Source organism: Sorex fumeus, unplaced genomic scaffold (genome assembly GCF_029834395.1).
Source record: "Sorex fumeus unplaced genomic scaffold, SorFum_2.1 ptg000130l, whole genome shotgun sequence".
Classification (NCBI taxonomy): Eukaryota; Metazoa; Chordata; class Mammalia; order Eulipotyphla; family Soricidae; genus Sorex; species Sorex fumeus.
Window position 1 is genome coordinate 5,027,042 of NW_026606187.1, and position 17,007 is coordinate 5,044,048.

General features: G+C 53.2%; 2 protein-coding genes across 2 annotated transcripts in view; both read left to right on the forward strand.

The window, feature by feature from the left end:
- Positions 1 to 11,728, forward strand: part of VWA3A (von Willebrand factor A domain containing 3A) — a 58,453-nt gene extending 46,725 nt beyond the window's left edge. The window contains exons 23-31 of the mRNA XM_056138808.1: positions 80 to 183; positions 961 to 1,098; positions 3,049 to 3,157; positions 4,498 to 4,642; positions 5,813 to 5,961; positions 6,963 to 7,110; positions 8,622 to 8,745; positions 11,354 to 11,451; positions 11,622 to 11,728. Of these exons, the coding sequence (XP_055994783.1) occupies positions 80 to 183; positions 961 to 1,098; positions 3,049 to 3,157; positions 4,498 to 4,642; positions 5,813 to 5,961; positions 6,963 to 7,110; positions 8,622 to 8,745; positions 11,354 to 11,451; positions 11,622 to 11,673 (1,067 nt within the window). The 3' untranslated portion in view covers positions 11,674 to 11,728. The remainder of the gene's footprint in view (positions 1 to 79; positions 184 to 960; positions 1,099 to 3,048; positions 3,158 to 4,497; positions 4,643 to 5,812; positions 5,962 to 6,962; positions 7,111 to 8,621; positions 8,746 to 11,353; positions 11,452 to 11,621) is intronic.
- POLR3E (RNA polymerase III subunit E) overlaps positions 1 to 17,007 on the forward strand; it is a 282,521-nt gene that overhangs the window by 150,779 nt on the left and 114,735 nt on the right. The gene's annotated exons all lie outside the window — the stretch shown is intronic.

The window sequence follows — 17,007 nt, forward strand, 5'->3', positions numbered from 1 at the left end:
CCCAAAACTCACAAAAATGTGGGTCGCAATGGAGGGGAAGGATGACAAGTATATAAGGTGACCTTACTCTTTGCCCCAGGCGCGGTGTATAAGAAGTACCCTCTGGGAAGGAGCATCAGAAGATCAAGGTCCATGTCTTCCCTCAACTTGCCCAAAAGAGATACAGTCTGCTCGAGCCGAGAGGTAAACCATCTGCATCAGTCCCTGCGCTGGCACAGAATCTGCCCACTCCCCCCATTGTGTCTAGACCCAGGAGGGTGGACATGTTTGGAAACAAGGACAAACATATTTAGAATGTCTGCTTCCATGGCGGGTTGGGAAAAGTTCCAAACCCACTCAGACACTAGGTTTGGGCAAATCACTTGCCTACATTCACTCACTGGTCAAATGAAGGTGATGATATCTCTCTAATAGAACCAAAACAAACTTTGTCTCAAGCAAATTGTAGTTTGTAGTTGCATGCAAGAAATACCCCTTCTCCATCATTCCAGAAGACAACACACATTTCTCCCCACGGCCAATCACTGAAGGTTTCTTGGTTCTGACTGGCCTAGGCCAGGATACCATGCTCCCGTGGATTAAGTTCTGCCCACCTTTGGCTCTCTCACTGGGACAAAGGGATGGAGATGATCTTAAGTGGTATTGAATCTGAATTTAAGATCTATCAGGGATTTTTATTCAAACTTAGTGTGTGAGGATTGAACTGGAGATAGGGACTTGTCACTGTTTAGATCAGGGACTGGTAGGTACTCAGTAGATGATGTTCCCAGTCACCCGCATTCCCTGTGTCTCCCCGAGCACCAGGGCAGGAATATGCATGTGATCTATGTTCTTAGAACTAAGAAAACCACCTTTCAAATGCAAGACAGATTCCAAACATGAGATTTAAAGAGAAGAGTCAGACAAGTTTCCCGTTAAGCTGGGCTTATTGAAGCTAACGCTTCTTTCCTTTATTCCAAGTGGCTAGCAAATTATGGGCTCAAGAAACTGAGGATGGAGATCTCCAAACACATCGGTCCCAACTGCACTCATCAAAATACCACACAAAGTTCAGCATCGGCCAAACACTGCAGTATCCTGCCCAGCATAAAAATCAATGTAAGTCATGAGCTCTTGTTTCCCTCTTCTCACCCAAGAAGGGCAGAGCACGCTAGGGAGTATTCTTTGAGTTGTATGGACAGGAGTTTCTGAGAACAACAAAATTCCCCCACAGGCAGTGGTTTCGTCAAATCTGTGGAATAAACGTCAAAAAAATTAAAAAAAAAAAACACTGAAAGTATGATGCAAGGTAACCCATTCCCCCATATACTACCAGGAGTCACTTGTGAGTACAGAGCCAGGAGTAATCCCTAGGCACCACGGGGAGTAGTCCCTAACCTCCCCCCTCCAAAATGAATAAAAGAGGGCCAGAGCAATAGCGCAGCAGGGAAGGTGCTTACCTTGCATGTGTCTGACCCAAATTTGGTCCCCAGCATCCTGTACTACTCTCCAAGAAGCACCAGGAGTAATTCCTGAGCAGAGTCAGAAGTAAGCCCTGAGCATCACTGGGTATGCCCCACCCCCAATTTTTTTTAAAAGGTAGAAAAGAGAATGAAAGAAAATCAGATCCTCAAAGGGGGCCAGAGTGATAGTACAGTGGGTAAGGTGCCTGCATTGCATAAGGCAGACCCAGGTTCGATCCCTGGTACCCCATAAGGTCCCCTGAACCTGCTAGAAGTGATCCCGGAGTGCAGAGTCAGGAGTAAATCCTGAGCACTGCCAGGTGTGACCCCCAGACAAATAAACAAAAATCAGACCCTCAGGTAACCTGAGGCCACACTCCAGGGTTAGGAGGGCTTATTCTGATGTCAAAGCAAAAGCAGTGGCCAAAGGATTCACTTAATATGCAGATCATCCCCGATACCGATGATGATCTGTTAGCAATGAAACAGGAACTGAAGGGGTTCTCATCTCTATTTTCTGGTTTTGTGGTCATGTCTTTTTTCTTTTCTTTGATAAGGGAACAAAAACATTACGGTAAAAATTTAGTGACGATTAAAATGTAAGCATTCTTTTTTGAAAAATCCCATTTTCCCTCAGGCTTCTTAGGCCACATTATCATCATAAGAGAAAAGCAGAAAACTAAAACTAACCAAGGAATTTACAATTGCCCATCAGAAACATCTTATGGTATCTTCAAGTTGTTCCCCTTGAGGTCAACATTTCGTTTGAAATTTTTGGATCTTTCATTTCACTGTTAAACAGTTTCGATTGTAAAATTGAGAGATGTGCTTTCTATTCATTTGTTTGCTTTGTTTTTCTGTTGGCTTTTGGGTCATAGCTTTTGGTGATGCTCAGGGCTTACTCCTGGCTCTACACTCAGGGATCACTGAGTGGTGATCAGTGGTGTTCAGGGGACCATATTGGATGCCAGGGATCGAATCCAGGTCTGCCACTTGCAAGGATAGTGTCCTACCCTCTGTACTGTCTGCAGCCTCCTGGTTTTTATTCTTGTAGTGGCCACATTTGCCATAAAACCATCAGTCTAGTCCTTTAGTAAAGAACAGGGAGAGCAGGCAGAGCAAGGTAAGGCACTTGCCTTGCATTCCATATGGTCCCAGAGAGCTGCCTGGAGTGATTCCTGAGTGCAAAGCCAGGTGTAACCCTTGAACATCGCTGGTTAAGTCCCCTCCCAACACCCCTCCATAAAAATAAATGAAAATTTAAAAATAAAGGGGGTAAAGCTTTTAAACACACAAAAAAAATGTGTGCTGAACAGATGTTTTGGACATTACGAACCACAATGGATTCAAACACTTTGGAGGCTGCAGAGCTAGAACAGTGGGGCGGGATGCGGGGGAAAGGGGGACGCTTGCCTTGCATGCAGCCAAGCCAGGTTCCACCCACAGCACCACCAAGAGTTATCCCTGAGCACAGAGCCAGGACTGAGCCCTGAGCACCGCTGGGTGTGGCCCCCAAGCCAAAATAAATAAGTAAATGAAGTTGGTGGGAGGAGCACACAGGGGAAACTGAAGAAATAGCTGATGGGGGGAATTTGCCTTCGTGCAGGGCACAGTGAAGCACAGCCGCTGCACGCTCAGGGAGATGGAAGCGTACATCGCCTGCCTGGAGAAGCTGACCAGGCGCTACGTCCAGCGGCTGCAGTGGCTGCTGTCCGGTGAGCCAACTGCTGGTTGGAGACTGGCAGGGGTTGGGAGCAGGGGGGACAGGGCCTCGGGGACCTGAGTCCTTCCACACCAGGAACTTACAGACATTCAGGTCAGAAATTAGACCAGGAGGAGATAGATCAGAGCTTCTGAGCTTGGGGCACAGAAAAATGGACCAGGGGCCAAAAAGCATACCCCAGGGCCAGCCCTGCCCTTCCGGCCCGCTGCTTGGCCATCTTCCAGGCCTTGCCTTCCTAGGCAGCACCTAACACCTCAATCTCTAGAATCTGCAGGTCCTGTCGATGGGGACCCACAAAGCTGCCCACATGGCAGGGATCCCCACGGGGCTGAAACCCCTTCGTTTTTCTTATAGAGAGCACCAGGGCGAAGGAGAGCAGGTGGTACCCAAGGGGAGGGTGGGCTGTGCCCAGCAGGGTCTGAAGAACGAGGTCCAGGAGACTGGGCCAAAAGCGGTGAGAGGGTGGCGGGGCTTTGGGACAGGAAGGAGAGTCACACGGGAAACCGGAGCAGGATCTGTTTTCTAGAGACACCCCTGCCCCCCAATCCCGGCCCCCCAGGATTAGGCCCACTGGGTGCCGTCTAGCCTGGAGAAAATAATGCATGGCCTGGGGCAGAGAAACAATTTTTTTTTCTTTTTTGGGCCACACCCAACGATGCTCAGATGTTACTCCTGGCTCTGCACCCAGGAATCACTCCTGACGGTGCTTGGGGGAATCATATGGTATGCCAGAGATCGAACTTGGGTTGACTGTGTGCAAGGCAAATACCCTACCCACTGTACTATCTCTTTGGCCCCAGAGAATGAATTTTTGAGAGACTCTGAGGGGGCCAGGAGCCCCAGGTGAAGCAGAGCAGAGGCCGGAGGGGGGCAGTGTGTGGGCCTCAGGCCTGAGTCATGTCTGATCCGTCCACCAGACACTGTGGCCTCTTTCCCAAGGGCCTAGAGGTCACATCATAGACCCGTGAGTTTGGCTTCCAACAGACAAGGGCTGCTCTCCACCGGGGGGGCTGGGAGATGGTAGGGGCGTCAACAGGCCCCCAAGCCCTTGAGCGCACAGTATCTGCGGAGTGATCCCTGAGCACGGAGCCAGGAAAAGCCCCGAGCATCACTGGGTGTGAACATCCCTCCCCGCCAAAAAGAAAGGGAAAAGAAAAATTGAATCAGGAGCCAGAGTGATCATCTCCCCAGCGCCCGCACTGACCTGGCTTGCCCCTCACTGCCAGCCCCTTTGACAACACCAGTTCCCAGGGTCTAGACAACCGGTGAGGGAGCCATGGCGTGGGCGACCCTTCATGCCCTTGCTGCCCTCCCCGGCCCACCACGGAGCAGGGAGTCGCCGGATGTTTGGCGCCATCCTGGAGAATAGAGTGTGCATCCTGCTGGACACGTCAGGCTCCATGGACCCGCACCTGCAGCAGGTGAAGACAGAGCTCGTCCTGCTCATCTGGGAGCAGCTGCGCACGCACTGTGACAGGTGAGAGGCGTGGGAGCACTATGACAGGTGAGAGACATGGGAGCACTGTGACAGGTGAGAGACATGAGAGCACTGTGACAGGTGAGAGGCGTGGGAGCACTGGGACAGGTGAGAGATATGGAGCACTATGACAGGTGAGAGGCGCGGGAGCATTATGACAGGTGGGAGACATGGGAGCACTGTGACAGGTGAGAGGCGCGGGAGCACTGTGACAGGTGAGAGGCGCGGGAGCACTGGGACAGGTGAGAGGCGTGGGAGCACTGGGACAGGTGAGAGACACGGAAGCACTGGGACAGGTGAGAGACATGGGAGCACTGTGACAGGTGAGAGCGTCAGAGCCCCTGGGCGTGCCCGGCAAGACTCCAGCCCTTCACGTTTTCCTCCCAGCCCCTGACCCATTTTTTTTTTTTCTTTTTGGTTTTTGGGATCACACCCAGCGGTGCTCAGGGTTTTTCCTGGCTCCATGATTAGGGATCCCTCCTGGAGGAGATCAGGGGATCACCTGGGGTGCCGGGGAGGGAAACCAGGTTGGCGCCAAATCCAAGACAAAACCCTCCCCATTGTGCTCTCGCTGCAGCCCTGGCCCGAGTTTCAGCGATGCAGGGGTGTTATCACTCCTGCCTCCAAGAGGACAGCAGAGCGTGCTGGTCCTAGGTGGGGGCTCACTCCCGCCTCTCGACAGTAAACATCTATCAAGAACTTTCTGGGTGCCACACACTTGCCCCGCGTGACTTCATTCACTCCTCCCGGGGACCCCATGCGGGCTTACCGTCTCATTTCTCAGAAGAAACTAGAAGTTGGGTGAAAGAGCACATCCAGGACCTTGTAACTATTTGTGGCTGAGATGAGCAGGAGTGTCTCAGGGCTGGGGAAGGAGCACAGGGGCGCAGGCACAGGGCAGCAAGTTCGATCCCCAGCACCCCCAGAGCCCAGAGCCAGGAAGTAAGCCCTGAGCATCGCCAGGTGTGACCCCAAAACAGAATAAAACAAACTAACATGCATCCTTCCCGCCTCCAGAATCCGCCTGACTCTCGGTGCCACGGTTCCATCCCAGGGGCTGCAAGGCTCGCTGTGAGAGTCCTCATGACAGACCCGAGCGGTCTGGGTGCACGAGACCCCAAACGCCACACGCGCCGGCTCCTTCTCACTGATCTGCCCTCTTCTCTCCAGTTTTAATCTGCTCAGCTTCGCGGATGACCTCCAGCTGTGGCAGGAGACGCTGGTGAAGACCACAGAAGCCGCCTGCCGTGAGGCTATGCAGTGGGTGGCCCACCTGAGTGCTCAGGGGAGCACCTCCATCCTGGAAGCTTTACTGGCAAGTTGCACCCCTGAGCTCAGCCCCATAGCCAAGCACAGACACCGGCACCTGTCACAGTGACAGGGCACAATGCTTTTCCTTATTTATTCTGGGGATTCAGGAGTTTCCATCAAGTGCTGCATGGGAGCTACTCCCAGCTCAGTGCTTGGGGATCCATCAGAGACCTCCCATGCACATGCGCTGACCCTTCGAACTATCTCCCTGTCCCTGATAGTGCTCCCTGCTTCAGCATTACAAAGAACTTTTTGTTCATTTAATTTACTTAAAGATTCTCTTCGGGGCCAGAGAGATAGCACAGCATGTAAGGCGCTGGCCTGGCATGCGGCCCTCCTGGGTTTGGTTCCCGGCATGCCATTCACTCCTCCAGTGACCCTGGGAGGACTTATCGGCTCATGTCTCAGAAGAAACTGGGAATTGGGTGAAAGGGCATATCCAGGACCGTGTAATCATTCGGTACCTGAGATGAGCATGAAGTGTCTCTCGCAGGACTGGGGAGAGAGCACCGGGGCTCAGCACATTGCAGCAGGTTCGATCCCCAGCACCCCCAGAGTTCACTCCCAGAGCACAGAGCCAGTAGTAAGCCCTGAGCATCACCAGGAGTGATCCCTGAGCACAGAGCCAGGAATAAGCCCTGAGCACAGAGCCAGGAATAAGCCCTGAGCACTGCTGGATGTGGGGCAAAAAAAAATTTTTTTTAATTATTTTTAATTGACAATGACTTCATCCCCACCTTCCCGGTAAGGTAAGGATTCTCCTGGTGAAGTGAGACAGGGAAACACAAAGGCTCAGTGACATGCGGTGACTTGGTTGGGGTTCTCCAGCAAGGAAGTGGGCTGTGCAGGCTGAAGGGAAGTCTCAGGGCCTTCAAGAACAAGTCAGTGGCATCCAGACACACACACACACACACACACACCCCACACACACTTTTCCCAGGTGACTGGATGTGTCCTTAAGGTGAGATCCACCCCCAAAGTCAGACATGGGCTATGTTCTTCCAGAAAGCTTTCAGCCTCCAGGACGTGCAGGCCTTGTACCTCCTGACAGATGGGAAGCCCGACACCAGCTGCAGCCTGGTCCTCAGGACAGTCCAAAGACTCAAGGAGGAAAGAGACATCAAAGTCCACACCATCTCCCTCAACTGCTCTGCCAGGTGGGTAGGGGAAAATGGTGAAGTTGGGGTCCTTCCCTGGGGCCCCAAGTCTGAGCTTCTCACCTAACCCAGAGGCTCACATTAGATTCTGCTCGATCCCAGGGCCAAGCCACTGTACCAGAAATTACATGCGGCCAACCGGGGTTCGGTCTCTGGCATCCCATATGGTCCCCTAAGCAACACTAGGGATAATTCCTGAGTGCGGAGCCAGGAGAAACCCCTGAGCACCACCAAAACACATACAAAAAAAGAAGGAAAGGAAAGGTAAGGAAAGGAAAGGAAGGAAGGAAGGAAGGAAGGAAGGAAGGAAGGAAGGAAGGGAGGGAGAGAGGGAGGGAGAGAAAGAGAGAGAAAGAAAAAAGGAAGGAAGAAAGATAAAGAGAAAAAGAAAGAAAGAAAGAAAGAAAGAAAGAAAGAAAGAAAGAAAGAAAGAAAGAGGAAGGAAGGAAGGAAGGAAGGAAGAGAAAGAAAGAAGGAAAGGAAGAAAGAGAGAGAGAAGAAAGGAAAGAAAAGAAAAGAACGAAACTAGAAAATCCAGAAGGTGTAGCCCAGAGGGAAGGGTTACCTCTCCCTGCTCTAACTCTGGGCCCACGCTCCTGATGGTCTCCACTGGGGAAATGGCTTTGCACAGATTCCCACAGTCACATGATGCGTTTTCCCTCCTGTTCACTCTTTTTCTTCGGGGGGGGGGGCACTTTTGTGAATATTTATGGGGAGGTGGTAAAGATGCATTGTGCTGGTTATTTTCATCAATGATCCCCACGGAAGAACATGTGTGCAGCAAGAGAGAATCGGTTCCTACAGGAAGAGAAGGCACTAGAATATCCTCAGGAAAGCTGTGATGATTGATAAGCATTTCCCTCTGTCTCAAGTAGAGGCTCCCAAATCGATTTTCCCACCACATCCATTTTTCAGAAAAGAAATTACGTAGGGACCAGAGTGATTGTACAGCAGGAGGGCACTTGCCCTGCTTGTGACCGAACCAGGTTCAATCCCTGGCATTCCCATAGGGTCCCCTGAGCACTGCCAGGAGTAATCCCTGAGTGTGGAGCTGGGAGTAAGGCCTGAGCAGCATCACCAGATTTGACCTTACACCACACACACACACACACACACACGAATTTACTTAGTGCCCCTAGACATCTACCTTCTTTAAGCAAACAAACAGGAAGTTCACACACACTCTTACACTCAAAACCACTAGGGGTTATTCCAACCTGGATCATTCCAGCACCCCCTTGGGGTGTGGGGCTGGCATCTCTTGCTTTGGAAAAATCCCAGTACACCCCTTCCCAGATGAACACATAGTAGGTGCTGTGGAGACATCCAACAGGAGAATGGGCCTGGGTGGTGTTTGGGGGTTGGGGGGAGTCTGGGCTGAATGACCCCAACATGGTCACTCCACTGCATGCAATCTCAGGGGCACAGAGCCCCCAGGTCCCTTATGAGACCTGCGGTCCCCTGGGCTGCAGGCTCAAAGGAACCTTGCCAGCGTGCTGTTCCTCCCCTAGGGAAGAGATGAAGTTCCTGAGAAGCCTAGCCGCCCTCACCGGGGGGCGCTACCACTGCCCTGTGAATGAGAAGTCGGTCCTCCAAATCCACGGCCTGCTCACCAGGGGCTTCATGGAGGAAGGGGTGAGTGGTGGGGCTGCAAGCCTGCTCGCAATAGCATGCCACCTGCTGTGTCTCTCCCTACCCACTGCAAAGATCTCTCTAGGCCAAAGATTCCGACGCTGGCCTGGACCGTATTTCCCGGCTGGCCTCCCTTTCGATTTGACTGGCCTCAAGGTTGGGAAAGCAGCTGGCTCTGGTTGGGTCCAGATTTAGGGACAAGAAAGTTTCTGTTCATGGAGAACTCGAAATTCTATCTACTCCACCCTCACTATCCCTGACTAACAGCTGAATGAGTAAACCCAGTAAGGTTTAAGAGAACATCTAGGAAAGATCTAGGATTGGAGCACTGCCAGGAGTGATCCCTGAGTGCAAAGCCAGAACTCAGCCTTAAACACAGGCAGATGTGGCCCCCAAAGCAAAATAAAAGATAAAATAAAAACGCACCTGGGGGCCAGAACAGTAGCATAGCAGGTCGGGCACTTGCCTTGCATGTAGTCGACTCAGGTGTGATTCCTGGCACCCCATATGGAGCCCTACCAGGAGTGATCTGCCAGGAGTGATTCCTGAGCATACAGCCAGGAATAAGCCATGAGCACTGCCAGGTGTGGCCCCAAACCAATACCAAAAGTAAATTGTCTAAAATTCGAGCAAGGGGCCGAGAAAGAGTATAGCAGGTAAGGCATCTATCTGTCTTGCATGCAGTCAACCCGGGTTCAGTTCTGGCATCCCATGTGGTCTCCTAAGTTCATCAGAAGTGACTCCTGAGAGGCTGGAGCACAGCCCCTATAGCATAGCAGTAGGTCATTTGCCTTCCACGCAGCTGACCGGTATTCGATTCCCAGCATCCATATGGTCCCCTGAGCACCACCAGGAGTAATTCCTGAGTGTATGAGCCAGGAGTAACCTCTGTGCATCGCCAAGTGTGGCCCAAAAAAGAAAAAAATATGTGACTCCTGAGCACAGAGCCAGGAGTAAGCTTGGAACACTGCTGGTGTGACCCAAACCCACTCCATTCCCACCCACCCCTGAAAAACTAATAAAATAAAAAACTCGACCATGTGATAAAATAGGGAATTGAAAGATACAGTGCCATTGAGGCACTTGCCTTGCACATGGTTGACCTATGTTTGATTTCCAGTACTACATATAACCCCCAAAACACCACCAGGAGTGATCCCTGAGCACATAGCCAGGAGTCCTGGGCACCACTGGGTGTAGCCCTCAACTAGCTAGGTAAATAAATAATAAAGTAGGAGCCCAGCAACCCAAGTGTTCAGCTTTAGACTTTAATTCCTGTGCTTTTCTGTCTTCCCGAGTTATATGCATGAAACACAGATATTTAAATGAGCCCTTAAGTACAAACTCTGATGTACTGGTGGAATAAGAGGCACATACCCAATCTTTCACATCTGAAAGCAAAACTAGGCACAAACGCATACCATCGGGAACATGGTGCTGTCGATTATGACCTCTGCAGATCATTCATTCGTCAAGTAGCACAGCCAACCAAAATGCCATCTTTCTTTCAGGAGAGTGAAGATTGCTGTGACAGGCTGTAACATAATATTTTTAATAAGGGCCACGCATCAAGATAGTGTGGGGGCATCAGGGCTACAGCTGGCAGTGCTAGATCGGGGGCACCCACAATGGGGACTGACCCACCCCCAGAGGCTCACACATGATAGGCATGTGCCCTGCCCCTGGGCGGTCTCTCTGGCCCCTGGTATCAAGTGGTTGGCATGACTCCTTTGACTCCTTTGTGCAGGTCACTCCTTTAGCGTAAAATAGGACAAATGCTAGTGAGCACAGAGCAAATGACGGTCACCATAATTCTCTCGTGTTCTTCTAACACAGGAAAACAGATTTGATGACATCGTTCAGGTTAGCTCAAGTCAGATGGTCATCCTCTGGTTGAGAATAAGCTGTTCCTGCTGCTGTGGCTGGCGAGAAGGGGGTGCTTCGTTCCTTTCGTGGATTATCTCACTAATTATAGGAAGGGTGCTTTTAAGGCTAGACTCTGGAATTTCACTGGTTGCCATCTTCATTTTTTTTTAAAAAAAGAAGGGACCAGAGCGATATAGTACAGCAGGTAGGATGCTTGCCTTGCACGTGGCCAACCCGAGTTCAATTCCTGGCATCCCATATGGTCCCCCAAGCACCGCCAGGAGTAATTCTGAGTGCAGAGCCAGGAGTCAGCCCTGAGCATCACTGGGTCTGGCCCCCAAAGAACCAAATATAAAAGGGAGAAGAAGAAGAAGGCTGGGAAAGACTGCATTCTACCAAAAAAAAAAAAACAGTAGAGAACAGGTTGAAGAGACTGTCCTGAATAATCTGAGCAAAGGAACATATTTCCTTTCTGTGCCGTGACGTGCAGAGAGGGACTGACGTCAGCAAGGTCCATAGACTCTAGGGGCTTGGCACCCCCCGCACTGACCCACAAGCATCTCCTTTGCAAGCATCACACTTTTCAGAAGGACTGCCTAGGTGGGAGATGGGGCCCTTAGGGGTCCTGCCGGGGTGGGAGACTTGCATCAGGCTGATCCCCAAAGCTTTCTCTTGAGCATTTGAACTTCTGGTCTGGTCAGCCACTGAATGACACTGACTTCTTTCTTGTTTCCTCCCTTTCAAGGATCCCACGTTGCCACAGTTTGAAGGGGATGATTTAAGGAGTCTAGCCCAGGAGATCACCAAGGCCAGAAACTTCCTCCGACAGGCCCAGTCGCTCAGGTAGACTCACTCACCAGCCCATCGACCCCCAGGACCCTCAAAGCGGGGCCAGTCTTGGTCTTGGCCCCTTTTATTCCAAGAGTTCCTATTTCTCCCTGCCAGGCTCAGCGGTCTGAGCTTGGAACGAGGACTGGGTGGAATTATTTTCCTCATCTTCTCCTATTCACTAGGTCTCAACTCCAGAAGAAAACACTAGAAGAACCAAAGGCCACTTTGGCTTAGAGAAATGATCTCAGGGAAGCGGAGGACACGGAGGCCCCATCTTCTTAGTCCCCCAAAGGCTGCATATTGTGAACAGTTAAGCGGAAGGATCAAAGCCAAAGAATCACAATTCTGGAGCCAGAGCGATGGTACAATCGGGAGGGCATTTGCCTTGCATGCAGCCAACCTGGGTTCAATCCCCAGCATCCCATATGTTCCCCCAAGCACCACCAGGAGTAATTCCTGAGTGTAGAGTCAGGAGTAATTCCTGAGCATCACTGGGTGTGACCCAAGCAGAAAAAAAAAATCATAATTCCTCTAAGCAGAAGCGTTCCTATCAGGAGCACAGTTTGGCCCTGAGCAGCAGAGGCCGTGGAGATCTTCAACCCACGGATAAGCCCTAGGACACATATTCCCAGGCACTGGTGCTCCCGGGAAGTCAACGGAGAAAGAGTTCTTCACCCACGAACCTCCCCTCGCATCTCTGGCCTGACCCCAACCAGGTACCAGTCTTAGACATGCTTCCCTCTGCCTGGCCACTCCTGCGCTTGCTCATGTAGGAGCACCTGGGTGAGGAGGTGTCTGGAGCCACCACCCTTCGAACTGTGTCCCCACCACAGTCCCTGCCATACTCCCACCTGCCCTGGTCAAACTCTTCTTTCTCCTTGAACGTGAACTCCAGGAGGGAGTGGTGGGGTACTAACAGCCCCAGGTCCCTAGAACCTACCACTTGGCCATCCATCTGGGTGAATGTTCAACGTCGGGTTGGAGGCATGGGTGGCTCTCAAACCCGCCAACAACAGTGGTGCCTGCCGGATCCTTCTGCTCACCACTCAGAGCCAACCGCCACTCCTGTCCACACCTCCTTGGAGGAAGAAGCAACCACCGAGCCTGACCACGCCCTTCTCCCTGCACTACCCAGACTCCCAGGGCTGCTCCCAAGCTCAGTCCAGGAGGAGGCCCAGCTCCAGAGGGAGGAAATCAGGCCGGGCAGCTGGACCCTGGTGCATGTGCACATGTGAAATGCTTGTGTCATACCCTACATCATCTGGACTCAGGTTTTAAGTCAAGAAAAATTGCTTGTATTTAATGAACTAGATAAAATGAATTGTAAACTGAAGTGATTATTGATTGTGCGTTTGTGTGTGTACGTGTGTGTGCGTGCGTGTGTGTGTATGGGTGTATATAAAACTTTGGTGAGATGAAACTATTAAAAGTAACATAGCTGGGTTCCATGGGTCAGAGGGACGTCTTGCATGCACAGGACCTAACACCAACACCATAAGGTATCCCCAAGGATATCAGGGGAGCCCCAGAATACCACCTTGGGGGTCCTTGTAGCCCCCAGCATAACTTGAGCAGTATTGTATCATTGGGCCTCAGGAAGAACCATCTAGCCCAGTTGTCTAATTACCAAGAGTGGTCCCTGAGGTTCTCTGAACACTGTTTGGAAGGCCCCAAAACAAAATTTAAAAAAATAAAACTCATATCCAGGAGAGTAGGCGCTGGTTGACATGGTTCTGAATTCCCTCACCACATATGTCTTCCAGCACCGCCAGGGGGCACTCTTGAGCACAGAATCAGGAACAGCCCCTGAGCACCAGGGCACCTCTCCCCAGAGACTCGTCTCCAGGGCTAGAGAGACACTACAGAAACTAAGGTGCTTGCTTAGCATGGGGCCGGCCCTGCATGTGGTCCCATAAGCAGTCCCCTAAGCACTACCAGGGGTCATTCCTGACCACAGAGCCAGGAATAGCCCCTGAGCACTGCCATGTGTGGCCCCCGCAAGCCCAAAATAAATAGGGGTGAGCCCCACACCTGGCACTGGCTGCTCCTGTTCTGTGCTCAGGGCTCACTCCTGGCAGTACTCGGGACCACATGTGGTGCTGGGGATCACACTGGTTAAGCCATTTGCAAGACAAGTGTAGCGTAACTCCTGTACTATTTCTTGCTATTACTGCTTTATTTTCATTTATTTTTGTCTGGGGGCCACGCCTGGTGATGCTCAAGGGTTACTCCTTGGCTCTCCACTCAGGAATTACTCCTGGCAGTGTTTAGGGAACCATACGGGATGCCGAGGAACCAACCCGGGTCAGCGGCAAACAAGGCAAGCTTCTTCTGAAGTGCCTTGGCGGGCTGCGTTGCTTCCATCTCCGTCCCGGGTGCCCTCCGGTCCCGTTTCCCCTCACTTCAGGGATGCCTCGTTTAGATGAGGGTCCCTCTGGTGTGGCCTTAGGCTAAAACACTTCCCAGTGAGGTTCCCACGCAGCCTGGTTCCGAGGCCCTTGGGAGGGGGGAGGGGTGTTTGCAGAGGCGGAGGTGAGGTGGAGGACCAGTTCCATTTGTAACAGTTGTCAGCTCTGCTCGGCCAAGGCCAGCCGGCCTGAAGGCCTGGGGGAGAGGGTTCCCCGGGGCCAGCCGGCGTGGGAAGGGGAGGGGAGGGGCGGGAAATCGGAAAGGGGAGAACGGCCGGTAGGTGGGTGGAGAAAACCGGTTCCGGGGTCTGGGGACAGGCTGTGCGGGCAAGACCAGGCTCCCACGACCTTGCTCTCTCTCCCTCGCCGCCCCACGGCGCACCCCACTCCAACCCATCCCCGCTCCGCCGGCCTCCGTCTCCCTCCGTGGGAGCCTCGGGCCGAGGAGGCGGCTGGGGGCGGGCGCGGGGCGGTGCTGGGAGGCGGGGAGGTGGCGGCCCGCCCCGTCCAGGCGCGGACTCGGCCCGAGCGCCCGGCGCCGCGAGAACCCCAGCCAGGTGTGCGGGCCAGGTGAGTGGCGGGGCGCGGGGATGCAGCGCGCAGGGATGCGGCGCGGGAAGCCCCGCGGGGCTGATGTTGGACTGGGGGTGCGGAGCGGGGCGGGAGACACTCGCACCTGCCCGCCCCGCGAGGTGCGCACAGCCCCGGGGGGTCCCTGGTACCTTTCGGCGCATCCTTTCACCGAAAGCTGCTTCGGGGAGGCCCCAGCGGAGTTACCTGAGAGCCAGTTAACCAGGACTCCGTTGGAAAGTTGGAAAATGGCCTCTGGACCTCAGTGTCCGTCACTGGGAGGTGTAACGCCTGGATATCTTAGCCCCCGCAACCCCCTTAGTCAAGACACCCTGGAGCTGTTTCATCCCTTCGGCCACCTCGGGGCGCCGCCCCGCCGCCCGCCGGCCCTGCTCCGGGCCGCGCCCCTGCCTGCGTGCCTCCCTCCCTCTTTGCCCGAGGCTTCAGCATCTCTGGGTCCCGGGCGCAGCGGAGGGCGCTGGGTCCGCTCACAGCCAAGCCTGGCGGTTGGAAGGATTTGGCCCCGGGAGTCACCCAGGACACGGGTAGGGGGCAGAGTCCTTGGCTCTGTCACGTCCACTGTCCCCGACCGGGGCCAACGGCTCCATTCTGAACTGCGTCCTCTTCCCCTCCTCCTTTATCCATGTGACGGCTCCGGCTTGGGGTGTCCCCACCCCGCGACGTGGCTGACCCTCTAGGGACTGTGGGAGCCGGTGTGTAGGTGTGACTCTGTCCCCCGCCGAAATTTTGGAGGGTGGGTCAGAGGCGGAGAGGGGGCAGCTCTGACCGGTCATTGTTAGCATCTTTGTTCCCACCCACCAAGACCACTTCATGTCTCAGTCTAAGGAGGCAGAGGACCCCCGACCCCCACTTAGCTTCTGACACTGCTGAGGTCAGCTGGGGTGGGGCACGGAGGGGGGTTGGCCTGATCCGTGTCGTGTCTACAGGAGAGCCCCAGGCGGAGGGAATACGAGGCGGCGGGAACAGTGACTGGCAGCCCGGGATAAGGAATTTACCGGGTCTTGGGTAGAACTGGGGTGCTGGGGCTGGAGCCATAGGGCATTTGCCTTGCACGCGGCTGACCTGGGTTTGATTCCCAGCATCCCATATGGTCCCCTGAGTGCATGAGCCAGGAGTAACCCCTGTGCATCACTGGGTGTGACCCAAAAAGCAGGGGTGCCATTGTCTGTGCTCCCGGTGAGGGGGTTCCTGGAAGAACCAGAGGCCCTGGGAATCAGAGTGGAGGGGCTCCTTCAACTGGGATGTCGTGGGAGCCCCACTGGATTGGGCCCCCTGCGGCTCCCTCATCTTCCTCTCCTCCTCCTCCTCCTCTCTCATGCTCCACCCCTCCCGGAAACCTCCCATCTCCCCACACTCCAGAATTCTCAAACCCGGGCTGCCTCGGGTGTGTCCCAGCTGTCTTCCCCCAGGGCTGTGTAGAGACTGATCCAGAAATTGGGAATGTTTGGGGTAAATCTCAGCCATACACTGTGATTTTGAGCCTCAGTTTCCCCAGCTATAAAATCCAGGGCCCAACAGTCCCCTGGTCGTTCTGAGATTTAGAGGGACAGTTTTTCTGGAAACTCGGGCTCTCGGTCTCCTGCCCGGAGTTCCCACGGCCCTGACCGGAGGGAACAGTTCCTGAGTTGCAGACACATGTGAGGATCAAACTGATGCTGCTGCATTTTTTTCTTTTATAAAAAGTTTATCAGAAAGTAGAAGGGAAAAGAAAAACCAAACCAGGGAGGAACTTAGGATCAAAACCAAACCAAGGAGGAACTTAGTTAGGATCAAGCTTTTTTTTTTTTTCTTTTTGGGTCACACCCGCTGATGCATAGGGGTTCCTCCTGGCTCTGCACTCAGGAATTACTCCTGGCAGTGCTCAGGGGCCCCTATGGGATGCAGAAAATGGACCCCAGGTCGACCGTGTGCAAGACAAATGCCGTACCCGCTGTGCTGTTGCTCCAGCCCCAGGATCTAGCTCCTTAAACTGTGGGTCGAGATACCATGTGGTGTCACCTTATTGAAGAAGGCTGGTGTAAGAAGTTTGGCAATAGTAAACGGTTTCTGAACAGGCAGTGACCAGAAGTTAACTCCAGGGCTGGCGAGAGAGTAGAGCAGATAAGGTGCTTGCCTGGCACACAGCTGACCCCGGTTTGATCCCCGACATCCCGTATGGTCCCCGAGCTCCTCCGGGAGTAAGGGAGGTGGAGCCCTATACTCTCCCTCCCCCCACCGATTAAATTCAGAATCAGTGTTAGGAATCTAGAAGTTTCTGACTGGTCTCCCCCCAGGTTCCAAGTCTCAGCAAAAAGGGGTCATAAGTGGAAAGAGTTTCAGGGGTGGGGCTGGAGTGATAGCACAGGGGGTAGGGCGTTTGCCTTGCACGTGGCTGACCTGGGTTCGATTCCCACCATCCCATATGGTCCCCGGCACCACCAGGAATAATTCCTGAGTGCAAAGCCAGGAGTAACCCCTGAGCATCACCAGGTGTGACCCAAAAAGCCAAAAATAGAAAGAAAAAAAAAAGAGTTCCAGGGGCACTGCTGTGGACAGTTCTTTTCTTCTGTTTTCTCCACAGGCGGCCAGT